Raw genomic sequence first — 17,667 nt, forward strand, 5'->3', positions numbered from 1 at the left:
TTCCATTAGTATCAGCTTGTCTCAACTAAACTCGCCTCAACTCGTCTCAGCTTGGTCTAAATTGGGCAGGGTTTGACGTCAGTGTTGTGCACAACAAGCTCTATAACAAGACAGGACCTAGAGGCAATCTGCTACTTGGTCTGTGGCTCGCTGGTCGCTGACCATCAATTGTATCCATTTGTTGGAACCACTTCCAGTCTCGTCTGTTTGATCCACTATGACCATTGTGGTCCTTGACCTGCCGATAGTCCCTTTTGAGCTTTTTTAGCTTCTCTCCACAATGCTGAAAACTTTTTTGGTACTCGTAGTCACTGAGTCAGAAAGCTTGTGATAGATCTTTTCATTTAGTGTCGCTGCATCTTGTCCCCTCTGTATCCATTCCTCAACAACCAAGCAAAGAAATGTCTCCGCCTCAGTGTTGGACCACGGAACAGACTTTTGTTGCGCCATTGCTTGTCATTTAATGTAAACAACTTGCGAGTTGGAGTCGCTCTTCCAGTGATATCACTCCCTGACCTTTGATTAGCCGCGCCCCTGACCAATAGCGGCATGCAGTCTGGCGACGTCACACACAACCCGACTCAACTCGCTTAGAATCTCGGCTGAGGAGTTACAAAAAAGTACCGGTAAACGGGTACAAAAGCCTTGTGGAAAACCCTACGAACTGAGTCGTGGCAAGTTAAGTTGAGACAAACTGATAGTAATGGAAAAAGGGCCATAATATATCCCCATTCCCACCAAAGGGGGCGCTGCACTAGTATTTAACAAAAAAGAAGACAAAACCCACGTGAAGAAGAAAACTGTTGCGAGTTAAACAAGGAGAGAAAACTATCGCTGTTTTGGTTTTTTTATTTTGTCTTGTACAAGGATACTGGAGAAATACACTGCAACACTGCACACTGCAACGCAGTATGAACGCAGTATGAACAACAGACGAGGCAGAGGGCCCTTAAAGCCATTGTTATGTATTTACCCACAATGCAATGCTATGCCAACTGCTGGAAGTGACTTTTTTTGGAGTCCTCTTGCTGTATTTGGTCCTCTTGAAATGAGCCGATGCCTGCGTTTGTAGGCAGACTGAATCTGCTTCTGAATTTGTTTGGCGCGTTCACATTTCCCTAAACAGAGCAGACTTTCTGAGCAAACGGACTTGGATTTTAATAAAAAAGGCTGATGTGAATGTGCCTTTAATTCGCTTCATCAGAACATCTTGGACGGTTTTCTGTCATCTGTGGTTTTTATCTCAGTGTTCCTGTTATTTATGGAAGTATAGCCCTGTGATGATGTTGGAAGACGTGACTTCACAGCTGATCTAGCTTTCAAATTATGTTTAAGTCCAACATTTAGTCTACCTCACATTCACTTTGAACCCTCTCACCAAATGTTTGATGAGAATATGAACAGGAAAAGTTACAAAGACTCTCTGCAGGTTTGCATAAACACCAAGTTACTTTATCGTCACTGCATAATGGTTGCCTCCTCTTCCTCTTTCTCACCAACTCTGAGAAAGCTAGTGCGGGGGACCAAAACAAACCATGGTTTGATCTAAACATATTTGAGACTCAGATAGAGCAAAGCAACAATTTAAAAAATCATGGCTTTCAAACGTCGAGGCAGCAAAGTTGCAAAATTGCAACAAGTTGTATCAAACTGCATCTCCAGAGAGTTTAAGCCTGGTACCACTTTGCACCATATAAGTCTTCAATGTAACACAATTGATGGGATACAGGAGGCAAGAGTTGGTGGTCTATTCAAAGTTTGTAAGGACATTGCATTTGAAAGACACCAAAGCGGATATGGATGTGCTCATAGTTGGTGATGCAGAATGGATTACAGAGAACGTGGATACTTATCAAAACACCTTTTCCCTTTTGATGAGGTATATTTCTCAGCTATTAGCCGTCTCTGATTCTGGAGGGTAATGTTTGCCGTCATGGTGTGTCCGGGCAAATTAAAATGTACCTAAAGCATGGGTCAGAGGACAGTTCTGAGGCTTTATCTAACTGAGGGCGAGGGAGGCAGAATTTCATATTTTAGGGGAGTTTCTGGATATGGTCAAGGCAACAAGGATTGAAAACACAGCACTGAAAATTCTGTAGCACAGCATAGGTCTAAATAAAACTATAAATACTGACAATGATGGCTGATTATGAACAGTCATGTATTATGAGTAGACTTTAATGCGTTCCTTGCAATTAATTGATTACAGAAAAACTAGCAAGTTAAAAAATTTGCTCATTTAATGTAGAATGCAGAACTTTTGTTTGTGCACAATTTCCTGGTAAACCAATACATTAGATCTCCGCAAATAACTTAACAATTTCTAGGCTATCTTTAGCAATTTTTCAGACCCTTTTAGTGATTCAATTTAAACGTAATGTATAACTATTTTGGCATTTTATTATCAAAATCCAATTACTCTTATAAGTATGTATGTTACAGAAGTCTAGCAAAAATGACTGGGATTCATTCAACTTGCATTATCGACTGAAATGGAAGACCATCTATACTCTTTGAGTATGAGAGAGAGGAAAACGTGGCCAAGAAATAAACAAAAGAAATAGTAACAAGGAGAAAACTAAAGTCTACACCAGTGTAACCTTTACCAGATGGAGACAATTCACGAGGCAGAGGAACTTTAAAACTGATGCGGAGGTCGTAGCTTTCTGCTGTACATGCAAGCTAATTCAATCTAACAGTGAAGTTTATTTTGCTGTTATGTTGGAAAAAAGGGCAATATAGTACAACCAATACTTTACCCTCCTTTTCTTAGTCACTGGTATAGTCACTAATTGTTAAATATTATTACCTATTAATGACAAGCGCACTTAAAAAAAGAGTAAAAGTACTGAAAACATGTTGTAGACTCTTACAGACTGTCTGTTCAGTGTTGGCCATAGAGGCTTTCTATTTCTTTTTCTACTGTTTTGAAGAGAAATTAAATTGAGTTAACAGTAAATTAAATTGTGATGTATCATCACAAATGGGTCAGAAGTTACACAGTATCCCTTTTTAGCTGGCTTATGAAACAACTGAAGGCTATATGTTAGCCTTTTTAGCTTCAGTCTACAGACATGGTTGTTTTCTGGACAGTTTTAATCCTAAACTCCTAATACATGTTAGCCTTCCCAAAAAACATTTGATTTAATGTGAAAAAGAAAAGGTAAGCTGTGGTGGTTAGGGCTGAGCTAACAGAGGGCCAGTGCGGTTTTTACACTCTGCAAACATGACAGTGTGAAATTCTTTCCAAATAGAGATGGATTGTGGGAAGAGAGGGGGAAGCTGGTGTTTGGGATGATAAGTAACAGGAAGTTACTCATGGAAAAAGCATATTACACACAGGAGAAAATATGTGAGTTTATATTTTTAGAGAAGTGATGAATAATACAAAGTTGCACACGAAAGCCAGAAAAAGGGATTGTGTCTCATTATGACAGAATTCTTGTCTGCATTACAAAACAAGTCTGAACAACATTATTCCAAAGGATTGTTTCGTTCCAAAGCTCCTTCTCTCCTGTGGATTTGGGCCCTCTGACACAAAATTGTAAACCTCCTGACACAAATCTGGGTGCAAAACTAGACTGATTTTAATCTAGACCAGGGACAGACCATCCCTGGTCTAGCTGTGGGGAATGTGGGCGACCGCCCAGGAAGCAGCCTTTTTGGGGGCCCAGGAGAGCCCTAAAAAGAAGAAAAAAATCAGCAGTTCTCCTGACTAATGCTGCAGATTTCCACGTCAAGTTAATCAGCGCTGACATGTCAACTTGCTGCTGAAAGCCATGTAGGCCTATACAGGCCTCTTATATTACTAAATTATAATTTTACAAATTTTTAGTTATTGTTCCCTTTTTAAGTCTCCAGTTATTTGAGTGTAAATTCAGCCTTTTCTTTAATGAAAGGGGATAAAGACATATGAGCACAACTGTATATTTATATTTGATTCATAAAACTAACACGTGTGTATAATGTTACATTCACAACGTGAAAATGTATTTTTTAAAAAGGGGGGAAAAAGAAAAAGAAAACACACATCAGCCTGCCTGCATTAATGTGAATTTGTTCACATCACGTGACATCAATCTTAGCTCTGGGTGTTTGACAGATGGAAAGGTGGTGATGTTTAGTCCAGTCAAAGGTGTGGTATACTGGGCAAAAGACCAAAGAAACCATGAGGCGCCCAGTTCAGAAACAGAAGGAAAGAAGAGAAATGCTGTAAAGTGAAAGGTATGCAGGTCCCTGTGAGTGATGTTCTTGTACATGTAATGAAACACTGTTTACTATCATCTGGCTAATATGCTGCTACTTCGCTAAGGAATATATTAGTTTGTGTTTACAACACAAGTTCACATGTTAGTCTGGGAATTTGGTAAACGTCCTGACTGGAGTTTTTCATGCTATATGGGTCTTTGCTAACCTAAATAACTTATATGACATTCATGTGATGTCAGGATACATTGACATGACATTTTGTAAGCTTTATGATGCTTTTTGAATAATTTTTTAGTGGGTTATGCTTAGTTAATAATAGGATGTTAACGAACGATAAACGACCAGGGCGCATAACTAGCCAGGACTGCCTCTGCGATAGACAGGCAGATCAGTGCAGTGGTTAAATCTAGCTTTTTCCAGCTGAGAAAGCTGACAAAGGCTAAGCATATTCTTTCAAGGAAGGATTTTGAAACAATGTTTCAAGCTTTTATAACAAGACGGCTCAGTTACTGCAATGCTCTTAACTTTGGTGTCACACAAAAATCTTTGTCCCGTTTGTGAAATGCAGCAGCACGTCTGTTACCGGGAACTCAGCAGAAAACTTGGATCCTGTCCTCTCTATGGTCCTGTCATATAGGTGATCTTAGAATATCAGTGAAATATAAGGGGTGAAAGATTTAGAACACATTAATGAAGAAAATGAAAGTACATACATTTTGAAAATACAAACATATACAAAGTATACAAAGATTTGGAAAATGTTTGTATACTTTGTAAAAAATTACACTGAAACACGTCTGGTAACGTCTGATATATGATATTAATACGTGACACGTGGTGGTTGCCATGGCGCCGTGGCTTAGTTGGTTAAAGCGCCTGTCTAGTAAACAGGAGATCCTGGGTTCGAATCCCAGCGGTGCCTTTTTTTTTTTTTTTTTTTTTTTTTAAAACAATTTTTGCCATTTATGGAAGTAAATCTGTGTCACCAGATTTTGAATTTTGTAATCCTTTGAATTTCAAGCACCAATATTTTATGCAGCAAATTATCATATCTTAATTTTACTAATCTGCTCCAATTTACTAATAGTTTATTTTTGCTACTATGTTTTCAAGGTTTTAAAATTTTATGACAAAATTCAAAGCCCCACTCCCGACTATCAGGGCCTATCAGTCCAAATCGACCGCTGAGCCTGGGAAGCTGAGGGGTGGAAATGTGGAATGGTTTTTCCCTGGAGCTGAGTCTCTCAGTGGTATTTGGTGTAAGATGTACACCTGCCCTCCCACGTCCAAAGATCTACTGACAGCCTGCTTCTCGGACTGCTCCTACCAGCGTACCAACCAGGCACTACTGGAAGGCCCAGATGTGAGAAGGGTTTGTTGCGAAAATAGTGGTCCATTGTCAGACCATGGTCTGGACCACTGTGATGAGTGGTCCTGCTGCTAGAGGGCGACAACCTCATGGTCTGGACAAGGAGTGGTCCCAGTGGTCCGGACCACTATAATGAGTGGTCCTTGCCACTGAGTGTCAACTATGTCAGTGGTCCTTGCTGTGGTCCTTATACTACTCACCACAGACATAGATAGATTTTGAGTCAGTCAAATATTTCTTCTGCCCAAACTATCACCAATGGATTACTCAACTTTTTAACTCCATGCTTCCACTTTATGTAATAATAATAGAATAAAAACCATTAATTGGAAGCTCATATATAATGAGAATTGGTGTAAAAGAAGCATTGTCTTTGTAACAGACTTTTTGGACATACATGGAAATAATCATTAACATTTTTCAACTAAATTTCTTTTTTTTTTTTTTTTTTTTCCGACAGTAGAAGTCATTTAACCCAACACACGCCCTAGCTGCACCTCTGGTCACTGGCAGGACTGCCGGGACTACAAACAGAAGCAGAGGCACTCAACAATGGCTGCAGAATCGTGTGCTCCCCGCCCTCCTCCAGCCCTGTCGGGGTCTACCTTTTCCGGGTCTCACCCACAGCAGTGTGTGTAGGCCCAACCATAACAATAATACGATCTGCTTTTAATATTTTGCCAGTTATTGCAACAGTATGCTGAACAAAATATGGGAATAATTGCTGGCTTTCTCTTGAGTACGGCTGACTCTTTTATTTACATTTATTGATTTATCAATATAGAGATAAAGTTGTACAGTGTCTGAAAATAAAGTATTTTATCAAAACCGTGCAATTCAGAAGTTAACCAAAAAAACACTTGAAAAACATAAACCTCTGCCAAGACCTTTAAAAAGTTCCTGGATCCAAACTGTGTTCTCAATCACCACCAAAATTTAATTAGTTCTTCCTTTTCACATTTACAACAAGTTTTTAAATTTCATGAAAATCCGTCCTTAACTTTTGAACAGACAAACAAATAAAGCCTGTAAAAACATAACCTCCTTGATGGAGGTAATTTTGCTACCATGTGAAACTCTCTTTGTTAAGCTTTAATATATTTTTCCATGAACACCTTCGAGGAGTAAAATTTATCATTTGCATTTAGTAGCTTATTCACTGTATTACCATTATTTAAAAACCAATTATGTAGAAAAATGTTTTGTTTGTGTGTAATATAGAGCTGCGCAATTAATCATTAAAAAAATCGCGATCTCGGTTCATACTTGTATACATCTCATTTTCAAATGATGACGATTACAAAAGAAAAACACAAAAAAACACAAATGTTCCGCATTTCGAACTGGGACATCCTCTGCATAAAAACAAGCTCCCTCAACAAATGACAACGGCGGATCCTTATACCACGTGACACAGATGACGGCTGGTAGGAAAAAAACTTGGCGACTTTCTCGCTAAATCTGGCGACTTTCCAAACCCCCTTGGCGACTTTTATTTTGTGAAAAGCGACAAATCTAGCAACTTTTACTGGAGTTATTGGAGACGTTTCTGGTGTTTTGGCGACTGACATGAAAGCACATATTGTTTAGCAGTTACTGTCACGTGCGAGCAGCGGGAGCCTCTCCCCGTCATAACGCACTCCCCAGCCGGTAAGAGGAGCAGAGAGGACACCTGCACAAGTCCGCCTATAGGTGACGTCACGGAGGCTCCGTCTAACTTTCTGTATACAGTCTATGGTTTCAATGTTGGAAAAGTTTGAATTATTATGGAGAAAAAAAAAAATAGAAAAACGCTGCGAGCAGGGTTCGAACCTGCGCGGGAAGATCCCATTGGATTTCAAGTCCAACGCCTTAACCACTCGGCCATCGCAGCACTCTCCCAAGATGTGTTTCCCGCCCCTTTTTAACAAGGATACTGGCAGAGTCTGCTTTTTTTTTTCTTTTCTTTTAATTGGTTAAATAATCTCGGTTATGATCATGCAGTATATGGTTATGATTCCTGGAAATTAGTAGCATTTAAAACTCATCAATGACGCATATTAAACTTCATTCATACTCCATTTAATTACGTCCAACTCTGTTTTAAACGCTGCCAAAGCTCCATATCATGTCCAATTGCGTTAAAATGGTTAACTGGTAGTCAACACAACATAATGAAACATTGATTCTGCTTCTGCATCAAAGGGATGGATAGGATTTACCTTTTCTTCGTTATTCAGAAATGTGAAACACCCTGACGCTGATCAGAGATCAGTCTGACGCAGAGAAACTTCTTTTCTGCAACAGAGTTTGCAGGATTTCTGCTGGACACGTAAACTAATCCAATCTAACAGTGAATTTGGGGATATGTCCGAAAAAGGGCTGGGAGTCCAGCAACCACTTTATTCTCCCGTTTGAGTCAGATAATTTACTATTATTTGTTCTATGGTTGAGACAGTTGGGACAGCTAAATTGTTCGCCTACAGTGGAAATCTCCTTTGCAACAGTTTTCAGCTGCTGTTACTCTTGACATAAGTCATACCTTTTTAAGCAAGCATGCACTTCTACTCTCCCAGATTTTTCCTGGTGTTTGTTATTTATTTAAGCTGATTTATCAAGGAGCTATTTGCAGCTTTTAGCAGTAGCTTGGTACCAAAAACACTGATGCCATGCTTGTAACCTCTCTGTATCGAAAACAAAACGGAATTTTGTATCATTTTGTACCTCATCACCATATGGGACACCCCAACAACATGCAAGATGTTGACATTTTCCCATTTATGCCTCTCCTTACGCCTCAGAAGTGGTAATGATGGAGGCACCAGAAAGCACTTCTGTGTTTGCAGTTTATGAGCACACCACTAGGTGGGAGTTCTTCACAGTGGGGCTTTAAAACTTCAGTACTTGGAATAAAACCATCATGAACTTTTAAAAATATTTAATTGATAAAATGGAGAATATGGTGAATAAATAAAATGTATTTAGACTGATTGATTGTAGATGTAAAGATAAATAGATGCTGAGGTGTTTTTCCAAGATAAATAAACTGGTCTCGTTCCACTCAGGTGTAGATAGAGATGTCTTTAGTTCTTCCAGAGGTGTCCCCAGCAGAATTACAGTCTAGTTCTGGTTTTGGTCTCTAAGATGCGAGTGATAAAAGTCTATCTATGGCTTTTTTTTTTTTAGCTTTTGCATCTGTTGCAAGTCTCCCAGCTCCGGAAGCTTGGATACTAATTTCTTTTGTCTGGTGCATCAATAAAGAAAATTAGGCTTTTTATGTCTGTTTTCACAATAAAAGCTACTGGATTGTTAAGCAGTTAATGTTTTTCCACATTATTTCACATCAGCCAGAGGAGGGCTCATCTTGCATATTAAAACTCCAGGGTTAAAAGCTGGTTTCATTCTAATCCTGTTTATATGCATTGGTCCATGTAAAATTTCATGTTTAAATGTAAAGCATGTCCAAAGCATATTCTCATATATCCTGACTGAACTGATCTGACATCAGCTTGTATGATGAGGAAAGTCAGTTCAGGTGGTCAGGATCACTACAAGAAGCAATGCACACAGGAATTATTTAAATTTTTTTTTCAATCCACTGAAATCTTGAGCTTTTAAGTGAAAATAATATGTAAAATAGAAAGTATCCTGTGTAAGCCCAAAAAGTAGTTTCCACTTAAAAATGTATGATAGAAAAACTATCTAAAATTCTATTCTACAGTAAATTGTCGCTTTTATCCAAAGCAACATTAGATAAGTTATTTCACCTAACATCCGTGGTTTGTGGGTGGGAGGAAGCTGGAAAAAACCCATGCATAGATGGGGAGAACAAGTTAACGCCACACAACTGTTCACACCTTCTACCAGCTAAGGCTCAAGCCAGTAACCTTCTTGCTGGGAGGCCACAGTGCTTACCAATATGCCAACGTGCTGTTGACAATTTCCATAGAAATGTCAGTTTATGGACAGATGGTTTATTTAAAAGATGTCTAAATGATCTGTACTTTGTACAAAAAAGAAAGTCATATTAAGCTGCTGTTTTAGTGGTTCCGCCCACCTGAGATCAGATGGCTGAACCTTAACCGTTTGACCCAGGTCCAATTATTATCTGGTCTGGTTACTGACACTGGTCCAGCAGCTAAATGACTTTTTTTTTGCTTCATCCCAATCAAGTCAGAACAGTTTACTGTTAAATGGAGAAACCTTTTTATTTGTAAGACCATTAAAATAAATACTTTACAGAATCCAATGTAGAAAACTTGAAACAGCGTCTCAAAAAAGGTTAACAATTCATAGTCATTTCGGCAGGAGGAAAAAAAAAAAAAAAAAAAAAAAAACCTCAAATCCCATGATGAAAGCATTTTAATAATGAGCTCAGATCATTTGGTGACGTGGAGTACTAATCATATGTAGTTTGGTCCATTTAGGTCCGTCAACCCCCCCCTCCCTCACTCCCACCCACCCACCCACCCAAAAAATGACTGAAGAAAAATGTGTGTTGGGGAGAGAAAGGAAAGAAGAAAAAAAAAAAAAAGAAAAGAAAAGAAATGGCACCGAAGCCTTGGAAGTGATACTGGCGACTCACTGGGTCATGGATTTATCATACTGGTATTTATTGGATCAGTCCAACTGGAACTGAAATACTGGAACGATGCCATCTCTTCTGTTAGCATCACGGTGGTGTTAGCATTCTGCAGTTTAGCAACAGCTCTAAAAATTTCAATCAGTGTCCTGTTAAAATGTCGAGGCAGCTGGGGTTCGATTCAGCTGCTGTTATGAAGCCAGAACCAGTCCAGGAAGTTCTCCTTTCAAGATGGGCTAAAAACACGCCGAGATGTTTGGGTGTAGAAGGTACAGTCATGGAGGAATTCAGCTCAGAAACAAGATTTTACTTCTAAAACAATAAGGACATGAGGAATCTTCTAGATCAGATCTGCCACGTTCATGGGCATCTCCTCAATGGTGGTGTTGTAGAACGTTTCAATATCTCTCAGGGTCCGCTTGTCGTCCTCCGTCACCATGTTGATGGCTACACCCTTCCTTCCAAAACGGCCTCCGCGACCGATCCTGGAAACAAAAAAAAAGTCAGATGACCACACCAGTTTCAGTCGCCATCATCCTTCAAACATGTAAAACGGTAAAATCTCAAGCTGTAAACCAGCGCTGGTTCATGTGCCGTACTCAGAACCATGGATGTAAGATCATTCCTCAGAGTTCCTGCTGTCTGGAAAAACCCAGTCAGCAGAACGTTGACCGGATCACCACAACAGCAGGAGATCTCAGAGTCAGCTGACACGCATGGATCTCATCACCATACAGACCAGTTCTCCCACACCTGGCTGCTAACACAGACTAGTTGTACCAGTTACAGCAGACCTAAACCAGACAGAGCCCTCCGCTAAAACCCTTGTCAGTCTGAACACAATGAGGAGAAGAACACGGATTTTAGACAGATGGCTTGGGGGAAAGAAAAACACCAATCATGCTGCAAGTCCTTCCATCCTGATGAAAATTAACTGGCACTGATCTTCAGTCCATTTGTTTATAAGTGTGGTTTTTGTCTGCATTTTGTGCTATTGTACCATGTCCTGATGTGCAAAATAAAATCATTTTACCATAAATGGTAAAACCTGTGTGTCAGGTACCCTTGAAACTGATGAGGACAGACAGCTGATCATTAGACTGCATGCTATAAAGTTTCACTGCTAAGCAGATTATGGGCAGGTTTACTTATCCATGAAGTCTGATGAAACCAATCAGCTCCTTTTATTAAAAATGTCTTAAGACAAGACCAACAGAACGTTCTCCATTTAAACTCAGACATGACTTGAAAGTGGAAATGAAGCCAAACTGAACTTTTGCCTCCGACACTGCAACAATTGCACGCATGTGCATTGTAATGACGAAGCTCAGACGACATGTTGAGCAGCTGTAATTTAAACCAGTCATCAGCATGTGGCTTCAGGCCAATAGATGAATGGTCTGATCCCAGTCAGTTCAGTCAATTCCCACTCAAGACCCTGCGAGACCAGAATAGAACCAGTGCAGCCTTACCTGTGGATGTAGTTCTCTCTGTTGGTTGGCAGGTCATAGTTAATGACCAGGGACACCTGCTGAACGTCGATGCCTCTGGCCTGAAAGAGAAAGATACTGGATTACAGAAACCAGTATGGGCTGATAAGACTCCATGTTAAAGCTTTGTGGAGGTATTCTGGGTCAATCTGAAGCAGATTTGTCATCAGTGTGAGCTGCCATTTAGTTGTGAATCCAGTACTTAGACCAGACTACAGTGGAGGGCAGCAAGTTTCTCTACCAAGGAACATTCAGTCCTTCACCAACACAGCAGATGGTAGGAGAGGGAACCTTGGACCACAGAACATCCAAAATCAGCCAAACTGGTTCCAAAGACTCCCAGTTTGACTGGTTCCCAATGTCTGATGTGTGGAATGCTACTTCATCCATGATGTCTGCCTAAACCAGATGAACTTACCAGCAGGTCAGTGGTAATCAGGACCCGACTGGAACCAGAGCGGAATTCCCTCATGATCAAGTCCCTCTCCTTCTGGTCCATGTCTCCATGCTGGAAGAAAAACAGGCCAGTTTAGACTCAAGACCTCCTGCAGACCCAGCGGCTCAGTCAGAACGTCTCCTCACCAAAGCAGAAACGGTGAAGTCTCTGGCATGCATCTTCTCAGTCAGCCAGTCCACTTTCCTCCTGGTGTTGATGAAGATGACTGCCTGGGTGATGGTCAGGGTCTCGTACAGGTCGCACAAAGTGTCCAGCTTCCACTCCTGCAGACAGAAGGACCAGTCAGACCTTCATCCAGTTTCGTGTTGTTCCTTGACTTATTTAATCCTGAATACTCCAACCTTTATTCTGCTTTTTTAAATGTAAACTATGTAGAAGCTCAACGCTAAACATCCAGACCTTCTCAGAACAGCCTCAGCAAATCAGATTACGAGACTAAAATTAGTGTATTAACACACACACCCTTAAAAGGCCAATAAAAAACAAACCATGTGTTTATTCTAGGTTTGTAAGAAAATAGAAATATTTTGTCTGACAGTTTCAAAAGCACTCAATGCTGATCAAATGAATGATGAAGATAGAATCGGCCACATCTTGTACATAAAGATCAGTGTTTTCATTTATTCTGCAGTGAAATGTAGATCCTCTGTTCTTATTCAGTAGGTTGATGTCAAACATGCAACAGCGTTCAGTGTTTACTACGTGCAAAAAAAAAAAAAATCCAACATATTGTCTTGATTCTCCTACCGATATAGTCGCTACATATTGTATTGGGATGCATATTGTATCAGCAGATACACACCTCTCTGAACTCCTGGCTTATGGGAGGAAAAAAAAAAAACAAAACAAAAAACACTAGGTGGCATTTAATAATATGCACAACAGAAAGCATTTACTTTTTTACACTTTTCTCCAGTTGTGTTTTGCACTTCACAGGCAATTATCTTACAATTAAAATACCTTCATAAGATCCACTCAGCTGGTTTCTGGCACCACTCTGCATCAAAACCATCTTGGCTTTATATAAAATGGTCCCCTATGGTAGGAATAAGGTTGCTTTTCCAGACTTCTCACTGGCTGATCCTGATCAGACATTGCCTTCAATGCTCAGATTGGTGGAAAGTTAAACAGGAAGAGGTTTCATAACCTCCAGGTCAAAACAGACATCTGTTAACGCTGTAGTGTTTTTCATCCATTTATATTAGGAAAATGTGATAAATAATGGTGCTACCATGGATCCCTTGTGAATATAAAGCCTCCTGCATGGGATATAAATGCTTGTAAAACTTCTGTAGGTCGTAAAAATGGAGCTCTCTCTCTCTCTCTCTCTCAACCGCACACCATCGTTCTTCAGAAACTGGTGAAAAGTGATGCTCGGGTTTATCATGGTCTGACTGGATCTCACCTCTTTTTCCACGTTGATGTAGAACTGACGGATGCCCTCCAAAGTCAGCTCCTCTTTCTTCACCAGGATGCGGATTGGGTCTCGCATGAACTTCTTGGTGACCTCCAGAACATCAGCTGGCATGGTGGCTGACAGCAGGACGACCTGAAGACCAGAAAACCAAGTAGGACCAGGACTAAAACGTTCATTAAGATAAAAATCCATAGAGAAGCTTGAAATCTGTTTTACTGCTGATATAAACGTCAGCTGGACGGGTAAGTGACTACTGTCGAGACTCAAAATAATCCCCAGCTCTCAGATTTATCCGGTTTATTCACACTATGACATTTATGAAGCAAAGATGGACAACATTCCCATGAGGTTGTGAATATTTAGGAAGATTCATCAGTTGGTCCAGAAACTCATGTCAAATCATTTTCTCTTCAGAATAAGAAGTTTGTTCTGGTTTTAAAAGTTAGAAGTTAACATCTTCCTCTGACCTGTGTGTTGCTCGAGAGTTTCTGGAAGATCTCGTAGATCTGGTCCTTAAATCCTCGACTCAGCATCTCGTCGGCCTCGTCAAGCACAAACATCTTGATGTACTTGGGAGCTGGAAAATCATCAAGTCAGCAGAGTTCCGGTTTCCCAAACTAATCATGCACGTCAGAAAACTAACTGGACTGAAGTGAAACCAAACGGGTGCTGGTATGTGCAGAACCAATGCCGTACTCAGAACCATGGATGTAAGATCATTCCTCTGAGTTCCTGCTGTCTGGAAAAACCCAGCCAGCAGAACGTTGACCAGATTACCACCACAGCAGGAGGTCTCAGAGTCAGCTGACACGCATGGATCTCATCACTGTACAGACCAGTACCACCATTATCTGGCTACTAACACACTGACCAAATATACCAGTAACAGACTGGTTGGTCTAAACTCACACAACCAGTCACTTAAACCGACTGGGTCTGGGGGTCTGAGATGTGACGGTTCTGCTCACTTCCTTTCTTTTTGTTGTAAGGGACTTACAACGCATGCCTTCAATGTCTTCAGACCAGGAACCCAACAGAACCACCCAGCCCACAGATCTACGTATTGGTACACAGTAAAGTACTGAACACAAGTTGAAAACTTACAGAGGTTTTTGCGACTCAACATGTCAAAGACTCGTCCGGGGGTCCCCACCACAATGTGAGGGGCCTCAGCCTGTAGCTTCTGGACCTCACTGCGGATGTTGGTGCCTCCAATGCAGGCGTAGCAGCTTGCTCCCATGTAGTCACCCAGAGCCAGAACCACCTTCTGGATCTTAGAGAAACCAATGGAAAGAAAGTTAAAAGTGCTCAAGTGCAAATGTGCCACTATCACGCCATCATGTCAAAGTGGGATCTTACCTGCTGGGCCAGCTCCCTGGTGGGAGCAAGAACCAGAGCCTGAGTGCCTTTTAGTTCCACATCAACCTGCTGCAGGATGGAAATGGCAAAGGTGGCGGTCTTCCCAGTTCCAGACTGGGCCTGAGCAATCACATCGTAACCTGACAGAAGAAAAATATCATTAATCCCAAGCGGAACTTCCTGTCTTCTGATTTGCTTTAGCTCCTTTACTTACCCTTGATACAAGGGATAATGGCTCTTTGCTGGATAGCAGAAGGCTTCTCAAAACCATAGGCATAAATTCCCCTGAGAAGAGCCTCACGCAGGTTCATCTCATCAAAACTGTCCACGATCTGGTTCCAATTGCTCTGCAGAGTGGAGACAGAACCAAGTCAGACACTTTAACATTGCCTTTTTTATTTACACCACAAAAGTCGATATTTAAAGCATATTGACATGAACAACATCTATCTGGTAGTACACCTCTGACACCAGAAGATGGTGATATCCAACCAGTTTCTCTATTACAGCTCCAGAACATCATGTGACAATGTTAAAAAAAAAAAAAAAAAGAAAAAAAAAGGTGTAAAAATCCTGAAAACTTTGCATCAGATGTTACTGGAAGAAGCTTCATATCATGTTTACACCGTCACACTAATATTCTGACATCACCTCCATAAATCAGACACTTGGTGTGAAATTTTACGTTTTTAACACTGAAAATATTTCCATAGATTGTATGAATGGATGAGCATTATCTTGACTGAAAAGGTAAAGTGGACTCACCTCAATGATGCCATCTGGCTCCATGCCCTCTGGGCCATTGTCTCTGGAAAAGACAAAACACTTGCTGTCATTATTCAATGAAAGCCAGTTTTCCATGGAAGCCACAGTTTTCCATGCCACATCAGCAAACAACTGGACAATCCAGCTCTATTCACTCCAGAAAACATGTTTTCGACAGGTAATGCTTACATCTCACCATTACTGTTTCTACAGTTTAATGGAAGTGATTAACATGATAAACATAAATCCACATATTGCGGAGCTGACTCCCAAATCCGCCATTTCAGCTCATTTAAAAAGATTTCCCTTTCTCAGATTAAGACACGAAAAAGAAACCCACTCACAACCACGTGAAAAACTGAGCAGACAACATTTTGTCATTTTCTGGACCTATTTAATCGAGCCGATGGGATTTTAGGGACATTTCCAGGACTTAAAGCGGGAGAATAAAGAGGAGCCAACAGAGCTAGCCGCGGCCTGCTAGCAGTTAGCTCAGGCCTGGTCGCCATCGACTGAAACCACCCGGTCAGGGGGAAGTGTGAAGGTTCAAACAGACAAACAAAGCTGTTGTCTAGGCACCCAAAGCGAACTCTGGTCATACATGGATTAGAGAGAGAAATAGGAGGGGGAAAGGACACCGAGCCGCTGCCGCCATTAGCCTTGCTCGTCCTGCCGGTCGCCATGTGGCCTTATAACGGAAGTACAAGTGTCGCTGTATTATCGCCATTTGACGAGTCTCAAACAGTAAAACTCGAGTCTGGGTTTTCTTTTAAACAACCCAGCAGGGTTTTTTCCGACCAGATCGGATCCAGTTTAGATTTAATAACGAGTAACTTCATAACGAGTAAAGGCCCGACCTGCTCACGTGCTGCGCAAGGCGCCGGCTACCGGTTCTGTTCACCCGGCCATGCTCCGGATGAACAGCGGCTATCATGCCTGTCCCCGAAATAAACCGCAAATCCCATGAAATTCAGACTTACATCAAATCTGTCATGTTTTTTGTTGTTGTTTTTTTTATTTATTCCTAAACGTCTGGAGTCCAAACGGGCCTAACTGCTCGTCAGGTCCAGAAATACCTGAATATCCGTTTCCTCAAAATGGTCTACACCGACAAACTCTTACTTTATCTAATGAACTGGAGGCAAAACATGTTGATTTCCGCTGAAATAACAGCTGTAAACGAACTCACCTGTTATCATATTCAGCCGACATTATTCCAAAGAAAGAAACTGAGGCAAGAATGTCTTTTATACGCTGAACTGATCACCAGGCATTTTCATTGGAGGAGACGACTGTCATTCAGCTGAGACCTCGCCCACGATCATTATGATTGGCTGTTATATATCGCGTATGTAAAAAGAAGGGCGGGACTGACAGCATTTTCCTTTAAAGACGCAGATGCAATGGAGCTCGTCATGCAATTAAATGAACTGTATTTCCTTTGATTCTGCACGTAATAGTGTACACAATTCCTGAAATGAAAATATGCAAGCAGCAAGGATAACTACAATTATAAAATTTTTCATTGAACATAAAATCCCAGTAGTTTCCACGACAGCTTTGTTAAATGTAAAATTTAGTTTTATGTGAAACTTACACAAGTTGTTTTAAAACCTGCATGTACTTTTCAGTAGTGATGAAAAATAGAACAATAATCTGTGTTGTTTTGCACTTATTACTAAACCTGATCATCTTATTCTTTGTTGCAGAGAAACCATTTCCAACAATGCAAAGCATTGCAAAGCTTAGTAACTGGATTTTTTCTTTTTTCTTCCAAAATAAAAGTCTCTACTGATTTAAAGCTTAGTTTCATCACTGTACTAGTTGTTGGATAAAAACAATTAAATAAGATTTTCACTTGTCAGCAGGTAAGATCTCATAAGACTTCCCATCATGCAGGACGGAAAAAAATTCCTGTTGTAGTGTATGAAGGTAAGGAAAATATAAAGTCTATAAAATGGACCTGAATACCTCAGGAGAGCTGGACTGAAGTTCCAGTAACAGAATGTCCCTAAACAAGCTGAAATCACAGAGAACAGT

At 40.6% G+C, this 17,667-nt stretch overlaps 1 protein-coding gene across 1 annotated transcript; it reads right to left on the minus strand.

Annotated features, from left to right (window-relative positions):
* Nucleotides 1-10,431: 10,431 nt before the first annotated feature.
* On the minus strand, nt 10,432-16,886 carry eif4a1a (eukaryotic translation initiation factor 4A1A). The gene is made up of 11 exons (XM_079257574.1): nt 16,817-16,886; nt 15,628-15,670; nt 15,077-15,209; nt 14,863-15,002; nt 14,608-14,776; nt 13,971-14,080; nt 13,492-13,635; nt 12,212-12,349; nt 12,048-12,137; nt 11,612-11,691; nt 10,432-10,624 (listed from the first exon to the last, which is right to left on the minus strand). Exons 1-11 carry the CDS (start codon nt 16,837-16,839, stop codon nt 10,480-10,482), a joined length of 1,215 nt encoding a protein of 404 aa, XP_079113700.1. The 5' UTR covers nt 16,840-16,886; the 3' UTR covers nt 10,432-10,479.
* Between the last annotated feature and the right edge of the window lie 781 nt (nt 16,887-17,667).

Source organism: Telmatherina bonti (assembly GCF_933228915.1).
Source record: "Telmatherina bonti genome assembly, chromosome: 18".
NCBI classification, from domain to species: Eukaryota; Metazoa; Chordata; class Actinopteri; order Atheriniformes; family Telmatherinidae; genus Telmatherina; species Telmatherina bonti.